Raw genomic sequence first — 27,033 nt, forward strand, 5'->3', positions numbered from 1 at the left:
TGCTGGACACTTGTTTTACTCACATGATGAAAGCCTTAATGCTTCCTACACTATTAGCTATTTCAGGATCAAACACACCAAGGTTAAAAGGATTAGAGCATTGTTCATGAAATCATCTTTCGAAATCTGTCATCAACTGAGTTTCCAAATAAAGAAGGAAACATACAAGCAGATAACATCTCAATGCAGCTGAACTGTTGCCCTGTCCATGCAGTGATCCTTTGCAGCCCTGACAAGCATCGCGTGGCTGTGGATCAATAGGCTTCCAGTTAACCCAGCAGTGCTATGGGCCACTGGAGACAGCAGCGAGCAGCAGAACCAGGAGCTCTGCCTCTTTGGCATCACCTAAAGAAGTTCCATCTCAAAGAAAAAGGCAACACGCAATGGCTGCGCATGGAAGCAAGGAGGGAGCAGGCAGAACTGATGCCCATCTCAGGACACTCCCATTGAAAGCTGCAGAGCCCCAAGGGGCACGGTGCCAGCAAACACCTGAGTGGGGATGTGATCACAGGGCAGACGCTCAGCTGGAGTTCATGCTGGCTTAGGAGTTGTGTGTGCAGTGGGACCCATTAAGAGTGGGTCCTACAAATGATAGGATAATTTCAAACACACAGCAGCACTACAAAAATGCTGATTAAATGACTGTGAAACATAACTGAGAAGTCCAACAGCATTTCGCAAATACCCTCTGAAAGTGAAAACTGCTCAGAATCAGCTTTATTGTGCAGATTAAATGTTTCAGATACTAAAAGATGAGGGAGGTGTGATTTGACTGGCGCCCACCCACTCCACAGCTGAGCATGCCATTACACATCCACCCAGCCTTTCAAAATAAATCACATTTAAAGAGCTAACATGACTCCTAGAAGAGTGCTCAGCTGCAACGGCTTGGTCTGAAGCACTATTTACAGGGTGCACCTGTAACCCTTCATGCAGAAGTGCTATTTTCACATTGACCACCCTTCCAACGAGGACAAGCTGTGAACGCTCGGGTTTTCGGATGGCCTCACCCAAAGGCACACCTGTCATCCCAGCACTTCTGCTGCCCCTACCTGCAGACACCTCCACCATCCTACAGCCATCCTCCCTGCTATCTGCTCTGTAGGCTAACAGCAAACCCCACACAGAGGCTTACGTTTTATATTTGGTTTACACTAAACGTTGCATACTTTAAATGACTGCTGCACGTTATTCACCAGGAAATTCTGGAAGTGGAAACAATGAACCTCTTTCACAGATCCTACGTCAGAAAAAAATAAGAAGCAAATTAAACCCTGCACAACCCCACACAAATGGCAGCAACAGACTGCTCTGAAAGTTAATCTTTTGTATCAGATCCATGTTTCAAGGCACAGTTATTAAACATGCAGCCTGTGCTCCACACGACAAAAGCGGCAGCCGGTTTGCAGACAAGAAGTGAAAAATGAATTTTGGGAAAGAACTACAGCACCATAGCACTTATCAAAGCTGGTTCTGAGCCCCTTCTTCAAAGCAGTACCTTAAATTTGTTTCCCTCTATCTCATCATCTCAAATAATGCAGATATAAAATCATGCTCTAATAACACACTACAGTTCTGATCTCACAACACAACAGATCCTCACCAGCCCCATCGTTATTCATGAAGTCAAAACAGAAAATGTTATATATGGTCATTATAATTTTTGGTTTCTATAGTATGTGGTTTTCTACATACATACTGAAAACGTATTCTATAGTATCTCTCGTACACAAAAATTGCCATAAAACATAATTGTTTCACAGAACAGAAAGAGTGCTATCTTCTGTATGCACATACGCACACTAGATGGAATGGAAATGAAGTCTATTTGTTCACTGACCTACGCGACAACCCACATCCTTTAAACGGATACGTTATGTTCTAAAAGCGTGAAGAGAGCAGGAGCCCATCGCTCACAATTGTCACTTGATCTCAATCCCGTAATTTGCCCTTCAATATGGAGCTGCACATATGGCACAGACCCACAGGCAAAGTTGGATGCTGGAGCCGCACTGATGGCAGTTTAAATGCAGCCCTTTCAGACTGAAGGGAGAACCACGGCTGCCTTCAGGATGCCTCACACCTTTGCCAGAGCAGCCAGTGTGATTCCTGAGGCTGCCTGTGACCTTGGCTTCCCGCATGGCAGCTCTCTATCATACCAGTTGGGACAATGGACAAATATTTTTACAGCTATACCAGTAAATACATTCCAGTTAATAAGTTAATATTTCACAGATGATGAAACTCCACTGGCGCTCACTGACCTAGTACCGTGCACTCGTGCTTTAATTTTTTTCCTTTGCTGACTACGTTTGCCTTAGGGTATCCACCGACCAGCAGGGGATTAATTAAATCTCTTTCTATACATAACCATTTGCATTACAGAAATGATATAACGAGGGTTAGAATCTCCAGTTCTGATGGAAAATACAACCTGGCCAGGCAAGGACAAACTGTAATCCATCCATCAGATTAACAGAAAAGAATTTTTCATGGTGATTAAGAAAAAAACACCCACACCACACTAAGCTCCTCTTTTTCTATCAGAATCTATCAAGAAAAATAATTTCCTTCTTTTCACCATATCACTGTAAATGGTTATTAAAACAATACTTCTCAATTTCTCTCTCAGGTGATGATTACATCTGAAATTGTTTGCCAAACTCATCAGCAAAGAATTTTAAACAGCAACACAAACCATTTATTAGCTGTACTGAATGCCAGATTAGCCTGTGGAATATACTGCAGATGCTGTTTTATATCATATACTGTCTTTTTAGAAATTAAACTCAGAATCATACGGTTACATCATCTGCTTAAATACAGTGATGCTTAAAGTTCAGAAAACAAATACCCAAATCTTTCGGCTGTCATTCAAAACACAGGGAGGACACCGAGCTTCACTCCCAGACCTTACTGAGCCCCATGCCGAATTTATGCCTGCAATCAATCGCACGCATCCTGAACTGCCAAACCCAGAGGTACTCCTGTTCCCCAAAGCACCCTCCTCAGCACTCTCACCTTCGTGGCTGCGGGTGTCAGGTCCTTCAGGACCACATGCATGGCACTACGATGGTCTGCAGTACACCTGTCCAGCTGCTGCTATCCTAAATAACCCCACACACCCACAGCAAACAAACACATTCTTTGGATTAGTTCCCTGCCTCAGCAGAAGTTGTCTGCCTGTAGAAACATCATTTGCAAAGTGTACCAACGCATAAAAGCAACGGTGGGGAAAAAAGAAAAAAAAAAAGACAGCTGTTGGGCTGACAGATGACCCCATTTCTCTAAATAAACAGTTTATATCAGTCCTGAAACCAGTGGGTCAAGAATCAGCCAATGATGCATTTAATGTTTCTAGCATCCTCTGGCCTTTTTGTACTCTTCTGCAAAAAAAAAAAAAAGCCTTGGGTTTATTTCAAATAATGGCAAAGAAGAAAATAAAGCCAAAAGCCCTTTCAACTTTAAACAAAATTCTCAATCACAGCCAATTATTTCCTTGTCCCCCACGAGCCCTTCTGCCTGAGCAACACAAAGGTCCCCCTTTGTAGCAAAGTGAAGGACCTGGGCCACATCTGCACATTAACCTCTCAACAATATATGGCTCTGCAAGTTGCCCACTAACCTTTTGTACCACTTAACCTCTGGGCCAGTCATAGGACTAAGGCTACTGGTGACTTGACCTAAAGTAATTACAGAATACATCTCAAAACCGATGAGAATTTCCACTTTTCACATAATATTCTGAGTAGGCTCCACTTCCATAAATGTGCACATCATATAGATAGATAGATAGACTTTAAAAGTATATATATGCATGTTTATGTGTACGTACAGACAGATAAATATTGGGTTTTTTTTAATATAAGCTGCAGTGAGATCTCCATGTTCTGAATACCACATCACATTTTGAAGCCCACAGTACAACACGATGCAGCACACGATGGGCCCAACCAAACCCATCCATGCCAACAGATGCAACTGAAGTCACACATCATAGCTTGAGCAGACAGATGGCAACATGAACAGCGTATGCAAACCACATTTCCAAGTGGGTGAGCAGAGAGCTGCCCGGGCCCACAGCAGCTGCAGCTGAGCTGTGGGTCTGCATGGGCGCTCGCAGCCAAGGCTCACTAACAGCACGGTGAATGACTTGCAATTCTCCAAGTCTCATTTCCTCCACAGCATTCATTCCTATCTCTTATTCGGGACTGAGAGCCCAGGGTCAGTCTAATTCCATGCTATCGGTAAAGCAGCAGTCTTTCATTCACGGTAAAGAAAATAGCTACCTTCATATTTGATCCCAGGCTTTTCAACTGAGGTTAAACAGTGAATGGTTTCTGAAAATTAAAGCCAACCCCTGAGAACCCCAGTCACATTAAGAAGAGCAGGTACAGTAACTCAGCTGTTCAATCCTGGATGTCAGCAAACTAATTTGCCATCAGCTTGATTGTCTTCCCCAAGGCTAACAAAAAAAAAAAAGAGCAATTGCATAGCAGCAGCTCTCTTCAGATACATTTGCCAAACTTACTTTTAATACATAGCACATAAAAGATCACAGATATAACTTCGTTTGAAATTACAACTTACACATTGCAGCCCCAAGAGTTGTAGCTGTGGCGCAGAAGCACAGAACAAGCAGCAGAAAAGACTTGCTCTCATAACAGTCGACATATAAAACACAACAGCAATAGCTTCAGCAGGCTGTCACATAACTGACTCCCAAAACAAAGTAGCTGTCCAAATGTATGGACCAACTACACACAAGCTGAGATGCATGGTAGACTTCTGCCTTTTATTTAGGCAGGCTGTAGCTTAAAATCTGAGAACTAACATACTTAACCAACTCCAAATCTTTATTACATACATTATATTTCTGCACAGATTAGCCTGAGGGAGAGGAATACTGGGAGGAATAACGTGCACAGCTTAGACAGCTCATTAATCTTTCTCATTACCTAATTCTAGCTTTACAAGGCCACAAAGCAGATCACTGATCCAGGCTGTGTGCAGAGCAGGCTGTCAGCAATATCTGCCACCCAAACAACAGGAGCAGCATTCACAATGCTCACTCATTCTGCCAGGCCACGCCAGCCTGAGAAATCTAAGTCAGAAGGTCACGCTGTGCAAAAGTTTGGAAGATGCAGAAAGGAGCGTCATCTCAGAGACATACAGGAGCACACTATTGTTAGACACTGCTCTGTAAACTATCCTGTCTTGACTTGCACCAAAAATTCCTTCAAGACTGGGCATGCAGTGACCCCAAGGAAACGGTCACAGCTGCTAAGGATGCCAAGAGCATTACAAATAAACAAACCCCATTTTATTCCCTCTCCCATTGGCTCGTACTAATATTAATCTATGATTAAGTCGGTTGTCATTTCTACAACACATGCATCTACTCCTTAAAAAGCTGTTTCCAAACGAATTGACAGTCGGCTTCAATACTACCCGACCCCTTGTTTTATTTACAGAAATCATCAAGTATCTTCTGTTCAATTTATAACTGAGTACTCAAGCCCAGCACTCACGTGGCTTTACCTTGCACAGAAGTTCTATAAAACAGTGGGTATCTCATGTGAAAACTTCTGGGGCTGCTCACCAGCTCATATCCATTCAGTGCATTGGTGATGCAAGCGTGAGCAAGGATCAGTGGTTACAAAGAGAACTGCACTGAAATTTGTAGTTTGAGAGAACTCTGATATTGAAGATGGACCCAGAAAGGTTCACTGTCAGCTCAACATTAACACCATCATCAGGCATCTCATGACATCAGAAGGGTCCTGGTTGTTGTCAGCTTTGCCTCTCACCAAGGCCCCAGTCATGCGCTATTTGGGAGGCAGACAGGCAGGAATGAAGTCAGTTGTGGCTTTTTCCCTCCACATCAAACTGAGACATTTGACACAGAATCACAGAACGTTCTGAGTTGGATGCGACCCCCAGGGATCACCGAGTCCAACTCCGGGCTCTGCACAGCGCCACCCACACCCCAACCCCACAGCTGAGTTCCTTGAGCTCCAGCCGACTGGGGCCATGCCGCTGCCCCAGGGATCTTTGCAACCACGTATTTCTCAAATAATTTAGGCACCAAGAACAGCTGCATCAGACCTCTGAGCAGCCCCTGAAATAAAACCAAGTTTGTTAATATCAGATCTCTGGGAAAAAGCCCCATGGCAGAGAAACAGCACTGCTCCTCAAACAGCCCCCACACTGCAGGCGTCCCCCACCCTGCCCAAAAGCTGCACCACGTCCCTTCCACATAGATCACATGAGAACACTCTCAGAAATTGAAAGCATAAGCAATCAATTTTAAAGATATTTAGTCATTAGCCCTAAAAGGGATTCCAAGCATATAAAGCTCCCTTGCCTTCATCCCGTTTATGACTGATAGCATCTGTAACCTCACGAGGCATCCATTAAGTTCAGTAGTTAATTACATCTGCTCTGAACGGACGTTATTTAGAGAATAAGCAGATGTAATTTCTCATTGCTTTGCTAATCTGCACGAGGCACTCCAGCTCACCCCTCTCCAATCTCTGCTTCTCAGCAGCCGCAGGGCAGCGGGGACAGGAGGAAGGTGGTTGGTTTTGCAAAGGATTACAGACAGTTCTGTGCTTTATGAGGACCTCCATGTGCTGGGCACCATATGAAGGTCTGGAACCAGCAGGTGCCCACCAGCACTTGTATCTCTGTGAGCAACCAGCAGAACTCTTAACTTCTTTCTGTCCTCATTAGTGAATGGTGCAACACTGTTCATGTGCACCGGGCTTCAAATCGTAGCCAAGCTGAAACCTAAATCCTCCATACAAGTAAAGGAAGAAAGGGCTTTACTGCTTCATTCCCAGATAATATTTACAGCAAAAGCAAAGAGCTACAGAAAATCTGTAGTCATGTTACGAGCACAGGGAGAGACTGATCCCCTGGAAATACAAGGTGCGACTCACCCAAGTTATACACTAAGTATTTCTACAGCTACCTGCTTAGAATTCACTCTAGAAAATAGTAAAGCAAACATTAAAGTGAAGCAAGATCTCCCACCAGCTCTTACACACATACTCTTAAAGAGATGCTTTATTTGCTTTGAAATACCTAGATGATCATAACAATTAGAAATACCTGGCAATTAAATGTTCTCCTCAGTTTTGATCACGTAGAAGAACTGTAACAACACCAACGCCATCCTTACTATAGAATGACAGTCTTGGGCTACCTTCATCTCATGGGAACACTGCTCCCTGCCATGTTCACATGGGACAAGAAGGTGGAAAATAGAATGCAAAACTGCAAAGCAGTGCTAGGCCAAACCCAAGATTAACGTACAGATCAAACTGAGCGTGGTGACAGGTTTATACCGATGTACACAGGGCAATTTTGGGCTCGGAGGGGGCAGAGCCTATCTTGGGAAAGCAACATCTATTGCTTTCGAAATGAAAGTCTGCAGGGCTGGGAATTGCAGGCACGGCCTGACCTCATCGCTGGGCATATTTTTAATCAGCCGCAGCCATGCTGTTTTTCAGGTATGTTATAAACTGTGCAAATGTCAAGTGAATTAAGGTTTTTCAGCTCTCTGTGATTTCTCATGTGAAGAAGCACGGGATCTTTCACAGATTTATTTCTGAACAACCTCACATTTAATACAGTTGGATAATTCAGACTTCCTTGGTGCCAAGAGATCTGTTTCAGAGCAAAGGAAAATTCATCCCCAATTACAGAACAAGTAAAATGCAGACGCGCTCTCAAAGCAGATTTGAGAAACTGCAGACTGTGCCTAATGACTTTAGTTCTGATGGGTGATTAGTGTGCTCTGTAATGGACTGACAGAAACAGCTGATTCTATTACAAGGACATGTTCTGGCCAGAATTTTCTCTCTGTTGCACTTAAATTATAAATATGTACTCTCTTGAAAATATATGGAGACAAAAGATAGGAATCAATCTCTAAAACTTCTGCCTTCTGTCTTCTATAATACTTCAAATTAGAACAAACAATGACTTCATCACTGGGAAAAGACTTTCAAGCATTCAGAACTGTCTGCACAGCCATTATTCTTCCATACTACAAAGCATTCAGGTCTCTTCATCCTCCACACCTTCCGGCCCTCAGGAAGGAACTGCGAGGTTTGGGCTCATCCAGGTGTTGGCTTCAAAGGCATATTTTAAGGAATATTCCACTTTGTACCTACAGAAGAAATTTACAAGATGTGCACATTCATCAGAATTTGCCATTCAACAACTCTTCTCTGTGAGCAGGATTTAGAAAGGGGCTATTCCTGGAGCCCACAGATCACACAGCAGCGCGCTCATCAGTGTCTTTGTTCATACTTGGAGGTTCAATTCCAAACATGCTCACAGCACTCAGCTCACGGTGGCTCCTGGGTAACCAGCACAGTGGCTTCATTTCAAAAGTCCTTAACGCACTGTTTTCAACTGAATGTCTTTAACATACTTTGAAGGCACTGGAATGCCAGAACTGAAGCCCATATGCATCTCACACAGCCTACAAAAAGCCAAAGGTGGAAAAAGTAGCACATAAACCTCAATATGGGCAAAACAAAGTACCAGAATGGTGCAATCACAAAGAAATAAAAACAAAACGCATGCTATATATCTCTAGGCAAAGTTGCTCACAGCTGTTTCTTCAACAGTTTTGTTGCCATTTTCATCTGCCCATCCCACTCTAACAATCAGCCCCATCCAGAAGCATTTCTCAGAGCAGAAGTGAGTTTTGATGTGCTTACCAGGAGTGTCAGAGGATTTTTTTTATACGAAAAGCATTCGTAGCTGTTAAAACTCTTGATTGTCACGATAAGAATAAGAATACTCACTGAAGTGTTGGTATTTTTGTTCGAGAGGGACTGGACTATGAAGAAAAAGCCAAAATGCCCATTTAGTTTAGTGACCATCTGTGAAGAAATAACCCGAGTAACTTACAAAGAAAGCCTTTCCAAGAGCAACCTTCTTCGTGGTGTGCCATAACACACTGTCTTCTCCATCAAGAAAAACCTTGCTTTATTTTGTTTCAGTGTTTAACTCCTTAATCCACGCTCAAACATGAATGCATTCTCTCAGCCGCTGTGGCCGATGCTGTAAAACCATTCACTGCCTACAAAAGCACACCTGGATTCAATTCAGCCATTTACTTCTAGATTTAGCACTGTGTTCACCAGTGTGTTTCATTTCTATAAACAGTTTAGATACAGTAGTTTCACCACACTCTGACTGCAACAGGTTCAAGGCTCTTGGAATGTTTTCCCTGTGTAATTTCTCACAAAATAAAGGCTCAGCAAAGAAAAGTGAGGAGGATGATTCCCATTTAATCTCCTTCTTCAGGATAAAACATTTCTCCAAATCCAGCTCAGTATTTTGAGCATGTCAGTTCACTTCACTGGTACACCCTCCACCAAAAAATTTCTGGATTTAAGGCTTATTTCTAATGTGAATCTGGTATTTGCTGAATTCAAAATTCTGACAGCAGAAAGCAAGACGACTGTCTAACCCAGAAATTACAGATGGTTGGCAGTAGGAAGATTTAAGCATCATCTATGATAGCCCCAAAATAATCCTAGTGTTGTTTCTGGGGTTACTGCAGATTTACATATATGGTAAGCAGCATTCTTGACTTAACATCTTAAAGAGTCTTTTCTCTTATGTGACAAAAAACACACAGGTTACAAGTATCACATTTACAAGATGCTTTTCCACTTCTATCAATTCTCCACCATCTTCTTAAGTAACAAATCAGACTTTTTTTCTGCCCATCATTTATTTTTATCATCGTTTTCAACTGTTCTAAAAAACATCAGCTGGATGTTCAGGAGAAAAACTGAGATGGCTCCCAGGGATGGGACCTAACAGAGGTCTGGCAAAAAATATATATATCCTCAGAGGGAAAACCACCACCTTCTCTGGTGTAGCTCTGCACCACAGGGCTCATCTCCTAGTGAAAGTGCCCTGCTGGAAATATTTCAGCAGGAGGTAAAGCAACCAAAAATCATAATCTCTCTCTCTGCTGAGGCTGCCAGAATCCAGCCAGTGTTTGTGCCCGCTCTGCCTGCACTGCGATTACAGCTTGCTTAAAAACTAACAGGCATCACAGATGAGTACAATATTATTTTAATTTTCCCAGTAATTCTAACAAAGTACTTATAAGCCTCTTTCTACCCAAGTTTAACCATAAATGCAGATGCACACAGCATTTCAATGCATGCTGATTCTACAAAGCAGAATGTGTACTGCAAAACAAACTATGGAGCATCATTTGCAAAACATCTAACAAACAGTGCTAAGTCTTACTTTTAAGACTAAATACTTTGAGTCTTGTTAATTTTTATTACATTGAATAGCATTCCACTGCTTATTCAGTTTTAAAGAGATAATGTACAGGACATAAAAATAATGAAGCAAACGACTGACAAAAATAAAGTAACATTTCCAAACATTCGTACCAGGGGAGGTTCACACTGGATCTCAAGAACTTCTTCAGAGGATATGGTCAGGCTGCCACGGGGTGGGGGAGTCCCCATCCCTGCAGGCGTTTCAGAAATGTGTGAAGAAGGCACTGAGGACACGGGTTAGTGATGGGACTTGGTCAGCCAGGCTGATGGTTAGACGGGATGATCTTGAAGGGGCCTTTTCCACCATGGATGATTCTAGGAGTAGGATTAACCTCTTCCTGGCCCATTCCGCTCTCACTGAGCAAATCAGAAATAAGCAACATCTATTCAAATCCTCAGTTTTGGTTCTCTTATTCACTGTACAAATTATACAATTACTCCAACTTTTCTATTCCTGAGCAGGCTAAGCATTCTCAGCATCCCTCATGCTCACACAGAAAGCTGGGTAACGCTTTCAGTGTGCAACATACAGTGCATTAAGGACCAAAAGAAAGAAAAAAAAAAGCAGATCAGAGATAAATAATTGATTTTATTATAGCAAAATGCTAGATGAGACTTCAGTGTTTACTGTTAAGTCCAGCACGCAGTACATTAGTATATACTGCACAAGAGCAAACATCTCTAAAAATGTGAGGAATTCATTAGGTGAGGAGTCAACACAATGCCAGAACAGATATACACACCTCTAACTGCTCGTACTCCACAATAAAGCTAAACTAACACAAATTTTAAACATAAAAGAATCACAGAATGGTCCAGGTTGGAAGGGACCTCAAGGATCACGAATCTCCAACCCTCCCCCTACCACAGGCAGGGCCACCAACCTCCCCATTTAATACCAGACCAGGCTGCGCAGGGCCCCATCCAACCCGGCCTTGAACACCTCCAGGGATGGACGGGGCATCCACAACCTCTCTGGGCAGCTGTTCCAGCACCTCACCACTCTCACAGCTAAGAACTTCCCCCTGACTCCAACCTAAATCTTCCCTCCTTCAACTTAAAACCATTTCCCCTCGTCCTGCTGTTATCTACCCTTTCGAATAGTTGACCCCCTCCTGTTTATAGGCTCCCTTTAGGTACTGAAAGGCTGCAACTGATGACAATGTACAGCTGGAGGCTGGAAAAAAAGCAAGCAACTTGATAGGCAGCATCAAGGACAGGATGGAACTTAATATGGAAATTACTATAATACCATTAGCTCAGTCAGAAACATATCTGCTGCTATGATGCCAGGCCAGGCCCTGGCCATGCCATTCACACAGACACATCCCAGGTCCCTCGCTGAGATAGTGCTACTGTGCTTAAAATTAATTTTCCTATGTAATACATGCCTGGAAACTTGAGGGGAAAAAAAAGGGACAAAACTATCATTTGGACTCTAGGCACTAAATCTAAGGAGCAAGTTTTTAAAAGAGAGCAAATAATTAGTCCTTCTAGCTAAAAGAACAGAAATATCAGAGGTTTGCAGCATGGCAGCGCGGGCACAAAAGCTGTGCAGCCCACGTTCAGAGCAGGAGCATTCCCAATGCTACAGAAAGAAAGTAACTTTCAAAGGCTGGCAGCCATCATCTGAGCAAAAGGAGACTGGCTGCAAGCGATGACAGCCTCTTGGATTCATTGAGTAAAATCATCGGAAAATTCCCATGGAAAGAAGGCTGTTCAGAACAAAGGACAATGCTGGCACAAGAACTGATTCATAAAACGGGTGCATATAAAAGTGCTGGAAACTGAAGTAAAAAGTTTCTAATTCTCAGCTGACCACATTTCTGAAACCACTGCAACATGGATTATGAAGCATCTACACTCCCTGTGATCCTCAAGACATCCAGCTGAACAGAGCATATGCATTAATCCACTCGTGCATGTACACACCATGCACGACATCGACACACATGCACACAGTGAAATTTCATTTCCTACAAACATGCAGGAAGTTCACACATTTTAACATGGACACATCCAAGCTTCAAAGAAAACAGAAGAGCAAATCTTGTTCCAATGCACTGAGAAAGCACAGATTCTTGTATTATTTGAAACACACCTTCTCTTACAACAGAATTCTTTCTTTGAAAAACAAAAGGTTTAAAAGCCACAGGTTTCTGGAATGTGTTTTCTAGATATGCAATCTATGGAGGCGCTCAAAACCAGCCCACAATATATTTAGCAGGCAAACTGCTAGAGCTCAGTACAAGAGGAATTTTCCTAATCTGCTTAAGAACACGATATTGCAGCGGCAACGTGGCTGCTGCTGTATGCCTGTGTTTCTCTGCACTAAGACTGTTTGTTTTTTTTTTTTTCTGTTCACTCTGGTTCTCGGGGGGGGGGATTAATTTATTTTTTTTTTTCTTTTTTGCCCTCATGGTAGGATCATTTTATCATCTGATTTTACGGCTGCCATTGCCATTTTCTGTCGGGATGCTTTGTTGTTTGCTTTGTGGTTCATCGTCAGTGAACCCTCTCTAGTTATGTACAACCTTGTTGGCTTTTCAGCTCCACTCTTAATACACTTCAACTTATCTTACGAGAGAGATGCTGCACAAGTACCAGCTCCAGTTTTCACCGAGTGAAGACTACAGGAGGAGCCTGCCAAGAATCCAAAGGTTTTCTTTGTTAATCTGACTCTAATTCCACGGGCTATTACTGTCAGTGGTTATTTAGGGGTTTTGCAACTCTAAATAGTAAAGCTTCCACTATTAAAAAAAAAAAGAAAGAAAAAAGGATGAGCACCTTAATATCAATTATGAAAATATTTAATTTTAACTTGGTTATTATTAAACTTCACTTTACACATTTATGATGCAGACTTTGGAAATACACTGGTTGATTAATCTCTACCATTAATAATGCAATGAAAAGAAAGTGGCAGATCTCTCACAATCAGCTCAGTTCTGAAGACACAAGCTTTATGAACTGAGGAAGGATCACCTCAGATCATCTACACCGACTGTGGGATGTATTTTCAATGAATCAGAATCTTGTAGCACTCCTAAAAATTACAACTTTGTATACTTAAAAATTCTATGTTGTTCGCCACCAGGGGACAAAGAGAGTCTATACAGTCTTTGGCTACTCTTTCAGTATCAGCTTGTTATGTATTAAGCACCAGAATGTAACCACATACTTAAAAGAAAAAACCAATATTTTGCTCGTTGGTAGCTGGTTGCCTTCTGCTATGGTTTTCCCTGTTATAAGCTTAAATTGTGTTTAACTAGTACTCTTGTTGAATATTTTGCTGCCAGTAAAATTCTAATGCTTTATGTGAAGCCAAAGTTACCACCATAAAACAAAGGGAATATTGGCTGCCCTTACAAATTGCAATGAACTTTTTTGCATTGAGATTGTCACTGAAGAATAACAGTCTTCTTTCTCAATTAAATTCCAAACTTTCTTGATTCTGTAATTGAGGCTGCAGTCAAACCATTGCAAGGATCAGGTAAGGACAAGAAACAACGCAGCCTCTCAGTTCAGAGGCAGAAGCTAGCTAGATGCACAGCTGCATGTCTTTTACAAGCCTTACTTACATTACACTCATTAACTTTGTCAACACTCTCCTGCTCTGGTGAATTCATCTGATGTTGAAAGCTGTTTTCTGTTGCCATTTGTTCTCAGGTTGCAATTCCATCAGATTTGCAGCTATGTCTTTCATCTTCCAGATCAAAATAGTACAGATGAATTTTTACCTGAATCAGAAGACCTCACTCACATTAGTAGTGCTAGCACTTTTCTTCTAACGTTAATAGTATTAATGGTTGTATTTTTCATCTCGATCCAACACTGGCTACTGATCCCTTGTGATAGTTTTGCTTTGTTTACAGTCAATCCTGGGGAGCTTTAAGCATGATAAATGCTTTAGTGCTTGCTTGACAATCACATTCTTAGTTGGAAATTTTCATGAGCTGAGCTCCACGTGACGATTTCATATTTCTACTCAAATAGCTCTTACACGAGTTCTTTAAGGCATCATGATTCACATTCTGGTCTTTCTTATGCTATTTAACATATGTCAAAATAAATAGTAGAAAAATCCTTCCGAATTAAAAAGAGTATCTGCATGGATATTGCACAGACCTTTATCAACTAAAGCAGTATTCGAAGATTTCCATTCCAAAGCAATTACCACTCCTGCAGAAGAAAGCAGCTGATGAAACAGGGGGCAAGAAAGATCAGTACTTAATCCATTATCACATCCCAGTAATGCTAATCTAGGTGTAAGATTAATTTAGACTTCAAACATATTAAAGCAGCAAAATAAGATTTGCTTCCAGAAACGTTCAAAAGACAGCATATCCATACGATCAGCTTCAACTTTTATTGCAATCTTTCTTCCATTTGAAGCCAATTTATAAATCATCTTGGAAGGTAAAAAGATAATGCAAATAGCCCACAGAAGCATTTTGAAGACTCAAACGTGGATTTTAAAAATGGGAAACAGAACTTCACTAGATCTTAATTTTCTGGTGAAGCAAATAAAAGACAAGAAAAACATTTCTCGAGTAAATCCCTTTAAGTGTTTTTCACATAAAAAAATATAAAATGATTTAGAAGTTCCTATGATTTTTCTTACCTTTACTTCAAACCTTCTGCCCAAGAACTTGCCTGCTACTCAGTAATTTGACTTTGAACACAAATGTTTTAGGCAGCCTGATCTTAGCAGTTGAGCCTATAATTTCTACACCCATTTTTATTGAACAACAATCCAGTAATCCATCACCTTAATTCTCAGTGCTAGTGGTGAACAACCTCTAAACACTGTACTGTTACTTTGATTTTTGCTCAGTTTATTGATGAAAACTGCCTAGCAGGTTTGACAAACACCTTATTTTGGGTTTCAAACTGCTCAGTTTACGTACCACTGACCCAAGAAAGAACTCAGTGTGAAACAGAGAGGTGACAGACACTGCTGTTCAGTGTCCTTCTGAGCCCTTACAGCACCTACAACCAGCCTCCCAGATCTCAGGACCCATCTTCCAGCCTGCAGAAACCTTCAGCTGCTTATCACAAGTTCTTCTATCACCTGGCCAATATCAGAACACAGCTTCCAACACGCACTGCTGCTTAACACTACATGTACTAGAATTCTCCTTCACTATACTCCATTTAGAGGCACATATGCCAAAACCAAGGTCTGGCAGAATATGTTTATTTTCAATTTTGCTAATGTTTTGCTTGAGTTTGGTTTACCTTCTGCTCCTTGTGTTTAATTAAAATGTGATTTCCTGTTGGTTTTGCTACAAAATCCAGACAAGAGTTTTTAACCATACAGCACAAAGAAAGGTAACGATCCAGGGCTGGCAGTGGGTGGGTGGTCTTTCTGTTCCTAAAGCTCCCTCCCTTGGTTTACCTTTTCAATATTCTCATTATTCTATTAACTCATTGCTTTACTTTTACTTAAAACAGACTTCCTCTGAATTTTGTTTAAAATTTTAACCTTTGAAAACCAGTGCCACGTTCAGTTCTGTGGGTGTTTATTTCCACTTTTACTGATCCCTCTGCTGTATTTTATGATCTTTAGAGTTACTTTGACTCCCTTGTTTGCACTTTCCAAGCAGGAGCCTTTAAGTTATGCCCTGTTTGGAAAACCTTTACTCCATTCAAGGAATTAAAGGGGTCTCCTGCTACAGCTTAGTATATATTTACACGTACTTTTATTCTTTGCATCACTTCTCATTTTCTGTTCCCATGCACTCTTTTGGCCGCTATGAAGTGCTACAGAAGGAATCACAGAATGGCCAGGGTTGGAAGGGACCTCAAGGATCACGGATCTCCAACCCCCCTGCCACATGCAGGGCCACCAACCTCCACATTTCATGCTAGACCAGGCTGCCCAGGGCCCCATCCAACCTGGCCTTGAACACTTCTAGGGACGGGGTGTATCAACAAGACACATCCCAAACATAAGATTCAGAAGGGAGAAGAAAATAAATGTTCAATAGTAAAGTGAATGTTATTTCAAACTGATTTTAAAAGTTAGCATGATTTCACACATCTGCTTGCCTAGTTAGAAGACTGTGAGAAAGGGTATAAATGAGAAGATCTGTAACAGACCAGTAAAACCATATAGTTCTGCTCTGCATTCTTCCAAAATACTGCATCTAAAAGCAATTTCTAAAAGCTGTAACACCAATCACTGTTACGCCAATGAAAAGGCTCCATTCCATTTTTTCTTTTTTACATCTGACACACACGCCAGGCAAAGTGGCAGAGAATGGGGGCTGACATTTAGGAAAGCCAAGAGTTACTGATTTTATTTCCTGTACTCATACAGGACGATACAATCCCTTTACCTGCTTGTAACACAGCCATCAAATAGGAATTCCATTTGTTTACAAGAGTTCTGCTAGAGAATGCTGACTCAGCACCTGCAGCCTTGTGAGCATTTACTGCTCTCGCATACAAAGGATGGGGAAGAAGGGAGGGTGACCCCACACAAACGTTTATTTCTCACAAGATGACAATATTTGTATGCCAGTTTTTGGTTCATGAAATACTGTTGTGGCTTTTTTCCTTTCTCCTTTCATAAAATAAAAAAGAGCCCAATCAATGAATTCCATAAAAACACTTTCCAAACATCCAGAAACCCAGCTCACATACCAAGGGAGCTTATTTTTATTTCCAGAGCTAAATATCTTGCTCTATTTCTTTTCCCTCTTCAGGAGAGCAGGGAGGCTCTCGAAATACATAACAGACTTATTTGATTGCTTTCTCAAATTTGCCTCCCAGGAGCAGCAATCTTTCACCAAGAATATTGGGGAGAAATTGAGCTGACTAGCTGAGAATAAACAAACATGCAACAGCTCCACTTAAAGCATCACTTCTCCCCCAGCGGTCAGACTTCACTTGCTCACTGCACCCTGCTGCCAATACTTTGAGTTATTGCTGCTAAACTCCACAGTTTGCAGGCCTTAGCACTTCAGGCAATAGGACAAACAAGTGCAAAGCCTCTCTTCAAGCCTTGTTCTACAAGAGGCTCTATTCTGATATGTTGTTCAATCTCACCTGCACAACACTTGCATCTGCACACTGTGGCTTAAATGTACAGTATTGAAGGGAAATGCAGCCCCCATGAAAAGGCTTTTTGCCTAAATAGCAGAATTTCTGTAAATTTGAAAATGAAAAAATAGATACACATTTCCTGACATACTGAGTTTTACCCGATGCTACTGAGCGGCGCGTAGAGAGAAGCAGGACAACAAAGGTTACAAGAACAAAAGGTACTGTGATGTTTTGTTTAAAGTATCCGTGTCTACATTAGTGGTATTCAAGATTAATTGTACTTTAGGCAGAAACCTGAGTCATCTGAAAGTTAAGGAGAGGAATAAAAGCCATACACTGATTTTTTTAAACATTAGGAAAACATATCCATTTCTAGTTGTAAGGTGAAGGTAGTAAACCTGTTTGTCAGCCTCAAATCAGCTCCAAAAACGCAATAAGTTAACAGAAATCACTTCATCCCGTAACTGACCTGGTACAAAGCAGGAGAACTACTGCATCTCAGAAAAGTCAAAGCTAGAAAGCAGTCACAGGCCACACAGGAACAGAGTTAACCTCCCAGAAAGTTACTGCAAGTCCTGCTGTACCATAAGTGCTATCTTGTCTTTTATTTTTTAACAGGAAAAAATAGCAGTTATCACGTGATACACAGATGCTACGCAAAGAGATCAAGTCATTTGTGTTGCAAATAATACAAGGAGCTCTCATTCTATTAAACCTCCGCTTCAGTTTCATGCAGGTTATGGAGAACTAACTTTGAAGGTATTCTGCATTCACCTGGTGTAGGGAACCTGCTTTGGCAGGGGGGTTGGACTCGATCTCTGGAGGTCCCTTCCAACCCCTACAATTCTGTGATTCAATTCTGTGATTCTGTTTTTTCAAGTACAATTCAGGTACAGGGAAAGTTGGCAATTCCCAGCAGTTACACATGAAGTATCTCTCAGGATTTTATTCATTTTTTAATCTTACTTTGCTTTCACCTACCTACAGCCATCTCCCACCCCTCTCTAACAGGAGGAACTCTCCTACCATCCCATTTTTAGGTAGCTCATTTCACTAAGATTGCTGCGACCATTCAAGCAGGCAAGATACAAGCTATTTCTCTTGATTCATGGCAAATCAATGTTATGTTTCCAGCACCACACAACTGAATTACATCTATTGCATCTGCTGCTGAAAGCTCTACGTAAGGCCATGGTTTTTCTTTAGTATTTCATTTTTATCAGTCCCAGCAGTACAGCATTGCATTCTAAGTTATATTACGCCTTAACAGAAATGATTTTACTACATCGCTCCATCATCTGTCTAAACTTAATCAAGCACAACATTGCTTTCTGAAACTCCACAGGAGTCCCGTATCCCTGAGGGGCTTTCTTCATGGTAGCCACTTTAGAAGAAAAATATCAGCTCAGCACTGTGAAACTATTAACATTTACAAGCAAGCAGTCACCAGCACAGCAAAATTGTTCCCTCATATGCAGTTGTTAAAAAAAATGAAAACTTTTTTGCCCACTTCAAAACAACAGGTTTTGGGTGTTATAAATAAATGTTTTGAGACACAGAGTGCTACAGAACTGCCAGGGTTAAATGTGGCTCTCAGATATTTACAGCCAAAAGAGTCAACAAGTGGAGAAAATGAAGGCGCAGAGCATTCACACTTAAAGGGAGAGAAGACAAAAGCCAGAAAAATAAATACTTAATAACTTGAAGCCATCAGAGAGAATAATTCTCACACCAGTCCAAAATGCAAAATCACTTACACTCCTGTTTAAGTCGTGCCCAATCTTCTCACCCTTACCTCGCCCACAGTCCACTCTTCTGGCCTTTAAATTTTGTTCTGGCTGTTTAAGATCCCAATCCCCTTCTAACAGGTATCCAAACATTGCCCCCAGAGGGGGAATCTCTCTTCCAGTCAGTACATATTCTTCTACAGTTATCAAAAACAAAGTTAAATTACACATATGTTACAGAGAAGGAGATCACCATGTACCCCAAAGCTACTTTAAAAAACAAAAAACAAACAGCATGGAGTTGGAAATCCTTCCTAATAGGCTGCGTCCCCCCATGTTTCTGGGAAGAAGAGCAGGGGCTTGGCTTGCTCTATTCATGCAGCCAAGAGTCAGACCCAGGATTTGGAAGCCACAGATTGTGAGACAAATGAAGCAGAAAGGACCTTTTGCACGGACTACAGTAACCTACCTCAATGACATCTGATATCATTGCATTTTTTTGGCTGCCAGTACAAGCGACGTTTATTAGCCTATGCTGATATAAAACAAGTGATAAATGTCAAAGTCAATTAATATGTTCTTATTTTGATGAAAGGACTTTAAAAGTAATTATATGAGGTTTAAGCTACGCCATACAAGAGGCAGTAATTATATTCATCCTCATTCCAAACATGATTTTATCATGCTAATATCCAAGAACATTTTGGAAAGAGAAATCTCCAGCTACAAACGCATCTGTTGTGCTAAAACAATCTGATTGTTAAAGAGCATTGCCATTAGCAAAATGAGCCATTTACAGATTTGACTAAAGATAGGTTAAAAAAAAAAAACCAACAAAAAACAACACAAAGTTGAACCACTTTCCATCCTGAAAACTCTTTGTCAGCATTTGTAGGAAAAATGCTGCTAATTCCAAAGCCGCCATTTTAATGACAAATCTCCAAAGACAAAAAAGAACAAATAAATAATTGCAATCACTTCATAAAGAAGAATAAGAATCCTTAATTGACTATTGCTAGAAATGGAAGGAAGGTGGAGGAATTGAATATTTATTCACTATATTACATAAAAACCTGTAGTAGAATGCTCCATTCAAATACCTGCAGCAGACAGCAGCGTGCTGGGATGGGGGAAAGAACGGGCTGTTACCTTCCAGACACAGCTGTCCACTGCAGCAGTTTTATTGACAAGGACAGTGAGGTTGAGTGTTAGAACACAGGCCACCAAAATCTAAAACAACACTTTTGTTTTTCTTTACTGGGTAACGTTCTTGATCCTTAAAGCAATGGGAGAAACTTCAGAGTTTACTCATATAGAAATATTTACATAAATTGCCATTTACTGTATAGTTACGATACATACAACAATTAACCTCAGACTGAAATTAGCTTCCTAATATTCTCAGTTTTCTAACAAATTCACATGAAAAGATGCAGAAATGTAGCAGTCATTTTTTAAACTCTGAATCACAAGAAGTGCTTTGTTTTCCAAAAAGAGAAAACGATTTCAAAGCCCATAAGCCACTATTAAGGCAGTCTGCACTGCATTCTTTGTGATATGAATACAATTTTTTCACAAATATGAGTAAAGTGAAAATGCCTATTTGTAAAACTAGTCAAATAAATCATTTCCATACGCCTGAATTTTGTGTATTTTGGTGGCTTTTGTTTCATACAGCAATGAAGTTACACTATTTACCCACTCGACAGTCAAGAAAAACAAGGTGAAACGTGACCACTCACAGCCAGCAAGGTCTGAGTAGGGCCACCAACAACCAACCTCATCTCTCTGAATCCTGAAGGAGTACGTAAACCTTCAACAGTTTGCTCCTGTAAGTGAAATGGCCTCTGAAGTATATTCACAGAACTGACAATTCAGAGAATATCCAGACAGCTGAACGCCAACCAAGAGCAGTACCTGAACCGCCTGAGCTGAAAGCACCACAGCTGCACTGCGGTGCCCTGGTGGGCACAAACACTGTTCCTCACACAGCTGCTGAATGAAGCAATCCAGATGCCTACCTCCTCTCCCTGCCGTGCCAAGCACACACACCAGAAACATCCAGGAGATGCAGCTCTTCAAAACAGACCCTATTTGAGGATTCAGTATGACATACTTGAGAGAATAACCACTAAATACCACCAAGACATTCCGCACAGCCATTTTGGTGTCTATCAGTTACTCTGGTTGTTTTTTATAGTAGCTTCTAAATATTTAAAAACAAAACAACCTCCCAAAGCCTATCGTGTTCTGCCTCCAGAAATGCCAAAATCCCCCCAACTCACAGAAGTCCCATAAATACCAACAGTTTGCATAGAGCAATTTGAAGTACAATAGAAACAACAACTAAGCCATACAGGAAATGCTGCCACGCATTTACAGCTGGCTGTCAATGTCTCCTGACATTTAAGATAGTGTTTCCTAGGCGTTGTTAAAACATCACAACTCATCGTATACTTTTGGCATTTATTTGTCTAGTAGCCAGGATTTACAAGTATTCAAAATGCTGAGATATTTCATCTTTATCCCTTGAACATACAAGGCTACTACCTGCCCCCAATCAATCCTGATAGCTTTTCAAAATTAGATTTCCACTCGGCATGTTTTATTCGGGTTTCTTTCTACAACAACCACTGCCCTTCAGCACATGAGAGAAACTGAAGAGGCAACCATCAGCAGCAGAACTGACAGGAAAATAACAAAAAGTGCTTTAACCAATTTCAACTTGCAGCCCGATGACATAAGCCTAGAAGCAAAATCCATGCTGCCTCGCTGCAGGACATAGCTTCTCATTAAAGAGGTAAGCGGGTCTGCGTAAGCAGTGAAGGCTATTAAAGATAAGCAGATGAAACAGCACAGCAGCAGCACGTTCTGTTGCCATGCTGGAGAACAGGTTTTTTGTTTTGTTCTGTTTTTTAAAGATTTGGGATTTCTGTCACTAAGCAAGAGCAAAAAGAAACTATACTGACCCACGTGAAGCACCCCAGCAGCTAATGGCTAGGAAAGGAAGCAAAAGCCACACTCCACATGGCAAGCCCTGTGACTACCAGCAGCAGCACAGACAGCATGGCAGTGTGAAAGTTCACCACGAAGATGCTTTCAAGCCAAATGTTGGAAAAAGATTTTACAGTTTATCTTTGGGAAGAACTCCTTTGTCCAGCACCTCCTTGTAGGCAGATGCACACACATACAGCCATTCTTTCTTGCAGTCATTTACTAACAAAACCTTTCTTCTTGAAGCAGAAAAATTAATTACTGATATTTTATCTTTTCACACAAGCAGAAAATAAAAAGTTTCGTTCGGCTATACAAGCATTCACGAAGTCCTTGCTGACAAACTGAAAGCAGTTATTTAAGCATAATGATAGCAAATTATCAGACCAATTTAACAACACCCTGAAGACAGCAGCTAAATAGTATTTTTTCCGTCTGAGCAAACCATTTAACCTTTTATCCTTGCCCATATCTCAAGGACATTTTATTCTGACAAGCTTTCACATTTTCCCCTAGGTACATTTCCTATGTCTTCAGAGCAGATGCCAGAAGCACGTGCTGCCCAAAGGCGGTGCCATTTCCTGCTCCACTGTGAGGAAACCACAAGCAGCAGGTCTGGAAAAGCCAGCCAGTGTGCCAGCTTGTGCCAGGCAGGCACCATGACAGCAGCAGTGCTTCTCACCAGCCATCAGTCCTCCAACGCCCTGTAGTTACGTATGGTATAACGTACAGCACCATGACAGTGGAGCTGCATCACAGAAGCTGCTTATGATACAACCAGCCAATGAATCCCAGCAGCCTTGAATCAGCAGTCTGTGTTCCCCAGACCTCCCCCACGCCTGATTTTTACTCTCTGCGAAGAAAGCATTAGGATTTATCTTTAGAATGAGAAACATCCCTCTGCTGGTTTTACATTTGGTTCTATTTTAGCCGAACGTGCTGTGGAGTGGAAAACACCAGCCAAGATAAACACATCAAGTAATGTGATGTGCTCTGTGTTTCACATCGGCACCGAAGCCAGTAAAAAAAGGCTCCAAAGTAATTTAAATAGTTGAACTTAACTTGAATTTCAGCACTATATAAGAAAACACTGATGCAGAGAACGCTGGTGTTGAGAAGGCCTGACCACATCTGAGTGCAGCTCAAATACCACAAGTGCTGCAGATAATGACTGACAAGCATCTGAAATTTGACACACCACACTCTCCATTACTTTCCTTATTTGCACTTACAAGTAAGATTTTTCAGACAGAAACTCTAATTTCTTACATATGTGAGAAGAGTAAAAGCAAACATACAGCAGCTATTGTAAAGCAATTCACTGCCCATTTTCACTCTGAGATGACGTTCAAAATACAAGTTCATTTTCACAGGGACTCAAACGTCCCCAAACATTTTTTTCCCTACTATTTCTCTACACATATGAGCAACAACAAACCCAGATAGCCTCAAACATTTGTAGCCACCGTCACGATACAATTTACATTGTGATACATCAAAAATAAATAAATAGATCCACACTCACAGCTCTCTGCCCAGTACCATAGAAGCAGCTCCACGTCTGCATTACCACTTGTCCCTAGGGAGTAACTTATGTCAGTAGTCCAAGTTCATTAGCCAAAAAGGAAGTCCACAAATTAAAAGAACATTCCATTATCATTCTTGGTCCTCCATCAATACTACCACACAGCTATGTCAAACTGGCTGCGTAGTATGTCTGTGTACACACACACACACACACAAATACATCCCGAGAAAATCTGCTTTGTTCCACCTGGATCTTCATTTCCACTATTTTGCTATTTCTTATGAGCAGTCAGCACTCACTGTTTGAGACCAAACAGAATGCACTGAAAACAGACTGAACAAACAAGGAAGGTGATATATACAGGTTATACAAATATACTGATTTAGCCTATAGGAACAATTGCAGCTTCTTTAGGTTATTTGCTTACACCACACGAGGCCATTTACAGCATGGATCACAGCAGAAGGCCCCCAGAGAAGAGAAAGTACACAGCAGTGATCTCGAGTGTCTTTCAGGTAATAGAGGTAACAGAAGCATGAGGAAAAAGCGCACATACATTTGTTAGGGAACTGGATGAAGTGGTGACAGCTAATGGCTTATTTTAACAGGGCAAAAAGAACTGGATTTGAACAGAAAACGCTGCCTGTGAGGGAAGAACACAAGGGAACCTGAAAGTCATGCACTGCAGGGCCTTCAACAGGCAGCCACTGAAAATGAGAAAGGAACAGATCCAGGGTATTTTCAAAACAACTGGAAAGAACAAAGCGAGAGGAACTTCAGAAACACTGCTGAAAAGAAGTAACAGCCTCATGTGAAATTTCTGTTGTTTGAACAAAGAGTTGGGAGACAGGAAAGGCACCTGCTCCTTCTGATTGCAGGCTCCTGTACAGCTCTCAGCAGTGAGAGAGAAAAGGGAAACAAAATCTCTGTTTGCTTTTGTTAGGCAGCAGGAATAACACACAAAATAAGCGTTTCATCATATTTAGGCTGAGGACTCAGTTGCAGGAAGCAAGAGAAAGACTGAAACATCACCAGCAATAAGCAGGAGTCCACTAAGATGTCCAATGGACAGGAAGATACAAAAGCAAAACAAAACCCTAAAACATTGAAACCTTGGGAAAACCAGAGTAGCACAAGTCTAAATCCACTCAGTTTAAAAATAAAGAATCTCAGGTTATTGAGATAAGGCAGAAACACTGTGGTCAAACAGTTCTGCTGAAAATAATTCATCTGTTTGTTCCCGTTAATCTGCAAAAGTCAATTTAGATGTGAAATAGTATCAGCAGGCTGACCAACACATTCTTCTCTATCAACTAAATATAAAGGAAATGAGATTTTTCACAGCACAAGTGGGTAAGTACCAGAACAGGTGCCAAGAAAAGCTGCAAATTCTCCATCCCTCGAAATACTCCAAACCAGTCTGAACAAGACCTTGGGCAACCGATCTCATTTTGGAATTAGGGCTTTGAGTGCAAGGGTTGGATTAGAGGGCCCAATTTAGGCTGGGACGTTTATTTCAAAAGTCACCAACATCCTGATTGGAATGAGGAAGTAATTTGTTTTCACCGGTGACTTTCTAACACCAAACCCCCAGCACCCAGACTCCCAAAAAAGTAATTAAAATGCATTGCCTCAGCAGAGCCAACACAAGCCAGTGGTTTTGTAATTTTTCCCAGGGAATCTTTTCAAGAGTCACTTTTGTGAGCCACAATTTCTCCTAAAAACACCCCCAGCAGTCCAAGATGGAAAATAAATCCAGCATTACCTTACCCTTGGACTTGCACATCTGCCCTACTGCCTGCTGTCCCGTGAGTGCATTGTCTGAAGCATTCTTGGTGGAGCTGTGAATTACACCTACATAAGCACACGTCATTTACACGTACCTACACAAGTACGTACAGACAACAGCCCTTAGAGGCAGTAAATATGGAAGGCTACTAAAATTATCAATTCCACCACGCTGCACGTGTTAAACCAGTCCCAGCACGTCTATTGCTGTCACCAGCAGACATTTGGGCCCCTCCAGCCTCACAGTGCTGATCAGTGCTCGCCTGAAGCACCCTGATGAATTTCACTGAGGAAGAGCATCGCCTCCCCAGCTGTCACACTCACAAGGAGGAGAGATACAGTGCTCAGGCTGCAGGGTGCCTCACCTGGCATTCATCACATGAACTGCTTTAAGATCTACTTGCACAAGGATTTCTTATTCTCCTTCCCCTCCCTCTCCCCCCCCCCCCTTTTTTTTTTTTTTTTATTATTTTTTAGAAGCTTCTCTGTGAAGCTTTTAGGATTATTTTTGGAACTAATTAGCACAATCATTGATGTGGGATGAAAACCGTTGCAATACACTTATTCCTCATTGTTATTATGAAGATGACTGCTTTGGCCAATGAGGTGTTAGTGTGCCAATCCTGCGTGGTACAAGAGCACACCAAATTAACTTTTCTCTTCCTTCACAGTACGCAGGCTTTAACCTCAACCACACGCTTGAAGGGCTGACAGCAGGCAAAGCTAAACATCACCAGAAGCACATTTACCATGAGACACTCCACAGAAGCCACGGGGATCTCAAGTCTAATGGCAGTATTCCCTTCCCATTACCTGCCACATTCGTTTCCAGCTCAACAGCAAAGTAATGTCTTCCAGAGCAACAGAGAAAACAGTTTGGGTTACTGGGACCTTAGGAAAGCTGGGGAGCTTTACTGTCCCATCAGAGGTGCAGAGAAACAGAGGAGAGGCATATTAACTCAAATTCTTCATTAAACTTGCAACATCCATGGGTCAGTTCCAGGCCTGTTGCTGATCACAGAAATAACCGCAGGGTCTGCCCCAATGTAGCAGCTCACTCCATTAGTGTAACAAGCTGCCCTGGCTTTCCTGAAAACACTTAATGTATTTACTCAACTTTAATGTGTTTCTCACCATGCTTCAAAACTGTAAGACTTCTTGAGTGAAATCTTTACCAGCGCAATTAATGTTATTCTCCAGTTAAACCTCCATCTACGTTGTCCAAAAATAGAAATATCCCATCCCAAATCTGTGATACCATAAAGTAAAGAATAAAAGTGAAGAAAAAACGTATTAGAATTCATTTTTTTTTTAATTTTATTTCCAGAGTTGAACCAACTTCTTAGATAGCATTTACTATTAAGGAAGGTATGAAATATTTTACTATAATTTTTCCTACTAAAAATAATAACCACGCCCCCACAGGCCACACAGATGCAACATCTCAGACATTCTAAGCTCACATTCTAGGCTCTGAACAATCAACACATAGGGAATGATTTAGATTTTCTCTGGTCAGAAACAATTTTCTTCGCAAAGTCCCAAGTAATTAACACATCATCACTGAAAACAATAGTCCCAATCCTATATACTTCAGTTAAAGAAAAAT

At 41.3% G+C, this 27,033-nt stretch overlaps 1 protein-coding gene across 13 annotated transcripts in view; it reads right to left on the bottom strand.

The window, feature by feature from the left end:
- MAST2 (microtubule associated serine/threonine kinase 2) overlaps positions 1 to 27,033 on the bottom strand; it is a 163,811-nt gene that overhangs the window by 95,402 nt on the left and 41,376 nt on the right. Inside the window, exon 1 of one of the 13 annotated variants that reach the window (XM_052667039.1) lies at positions 3,022 to 3,212. The exons of 11 other annotated variants lie outside the window; for them this stretch is intronic. In XM_052667039.1, coding sequence (XP_052522999.1) covers positions 3,022 to 3,063 — 42 coding nt within the window. In that variant the 5' untranslated portion in view covers positions 3,064 to 3,212. Of the gene's footprint in view, positions 1 to 3,021; positions 3,213 to 27,033 lie in introns of those variants that run through there. One more of the 13 variants, XM_052667043.1, reaches the window with a different exon arrangement.

The sequence above is a fragment of the Tympanuchus pallidicinctus genome, unplaced genomic scaffold (genome assembly GCF_026119805.1).
Source record: "Tympanuchus pallidicinctus isolate F22 unplaced genomic scaffold, pur_lepc_1.0 scaffold7, whole genome shotgun sequence".
In the NCBI taxonomy this organism is placed as follows: domain Eukaryota; kingdom Metazoa; phylum Chordata; class Aves; order Galliformes; family Phasianidae; genus Tympanuchus; species Tympanuchus pallidicinctus.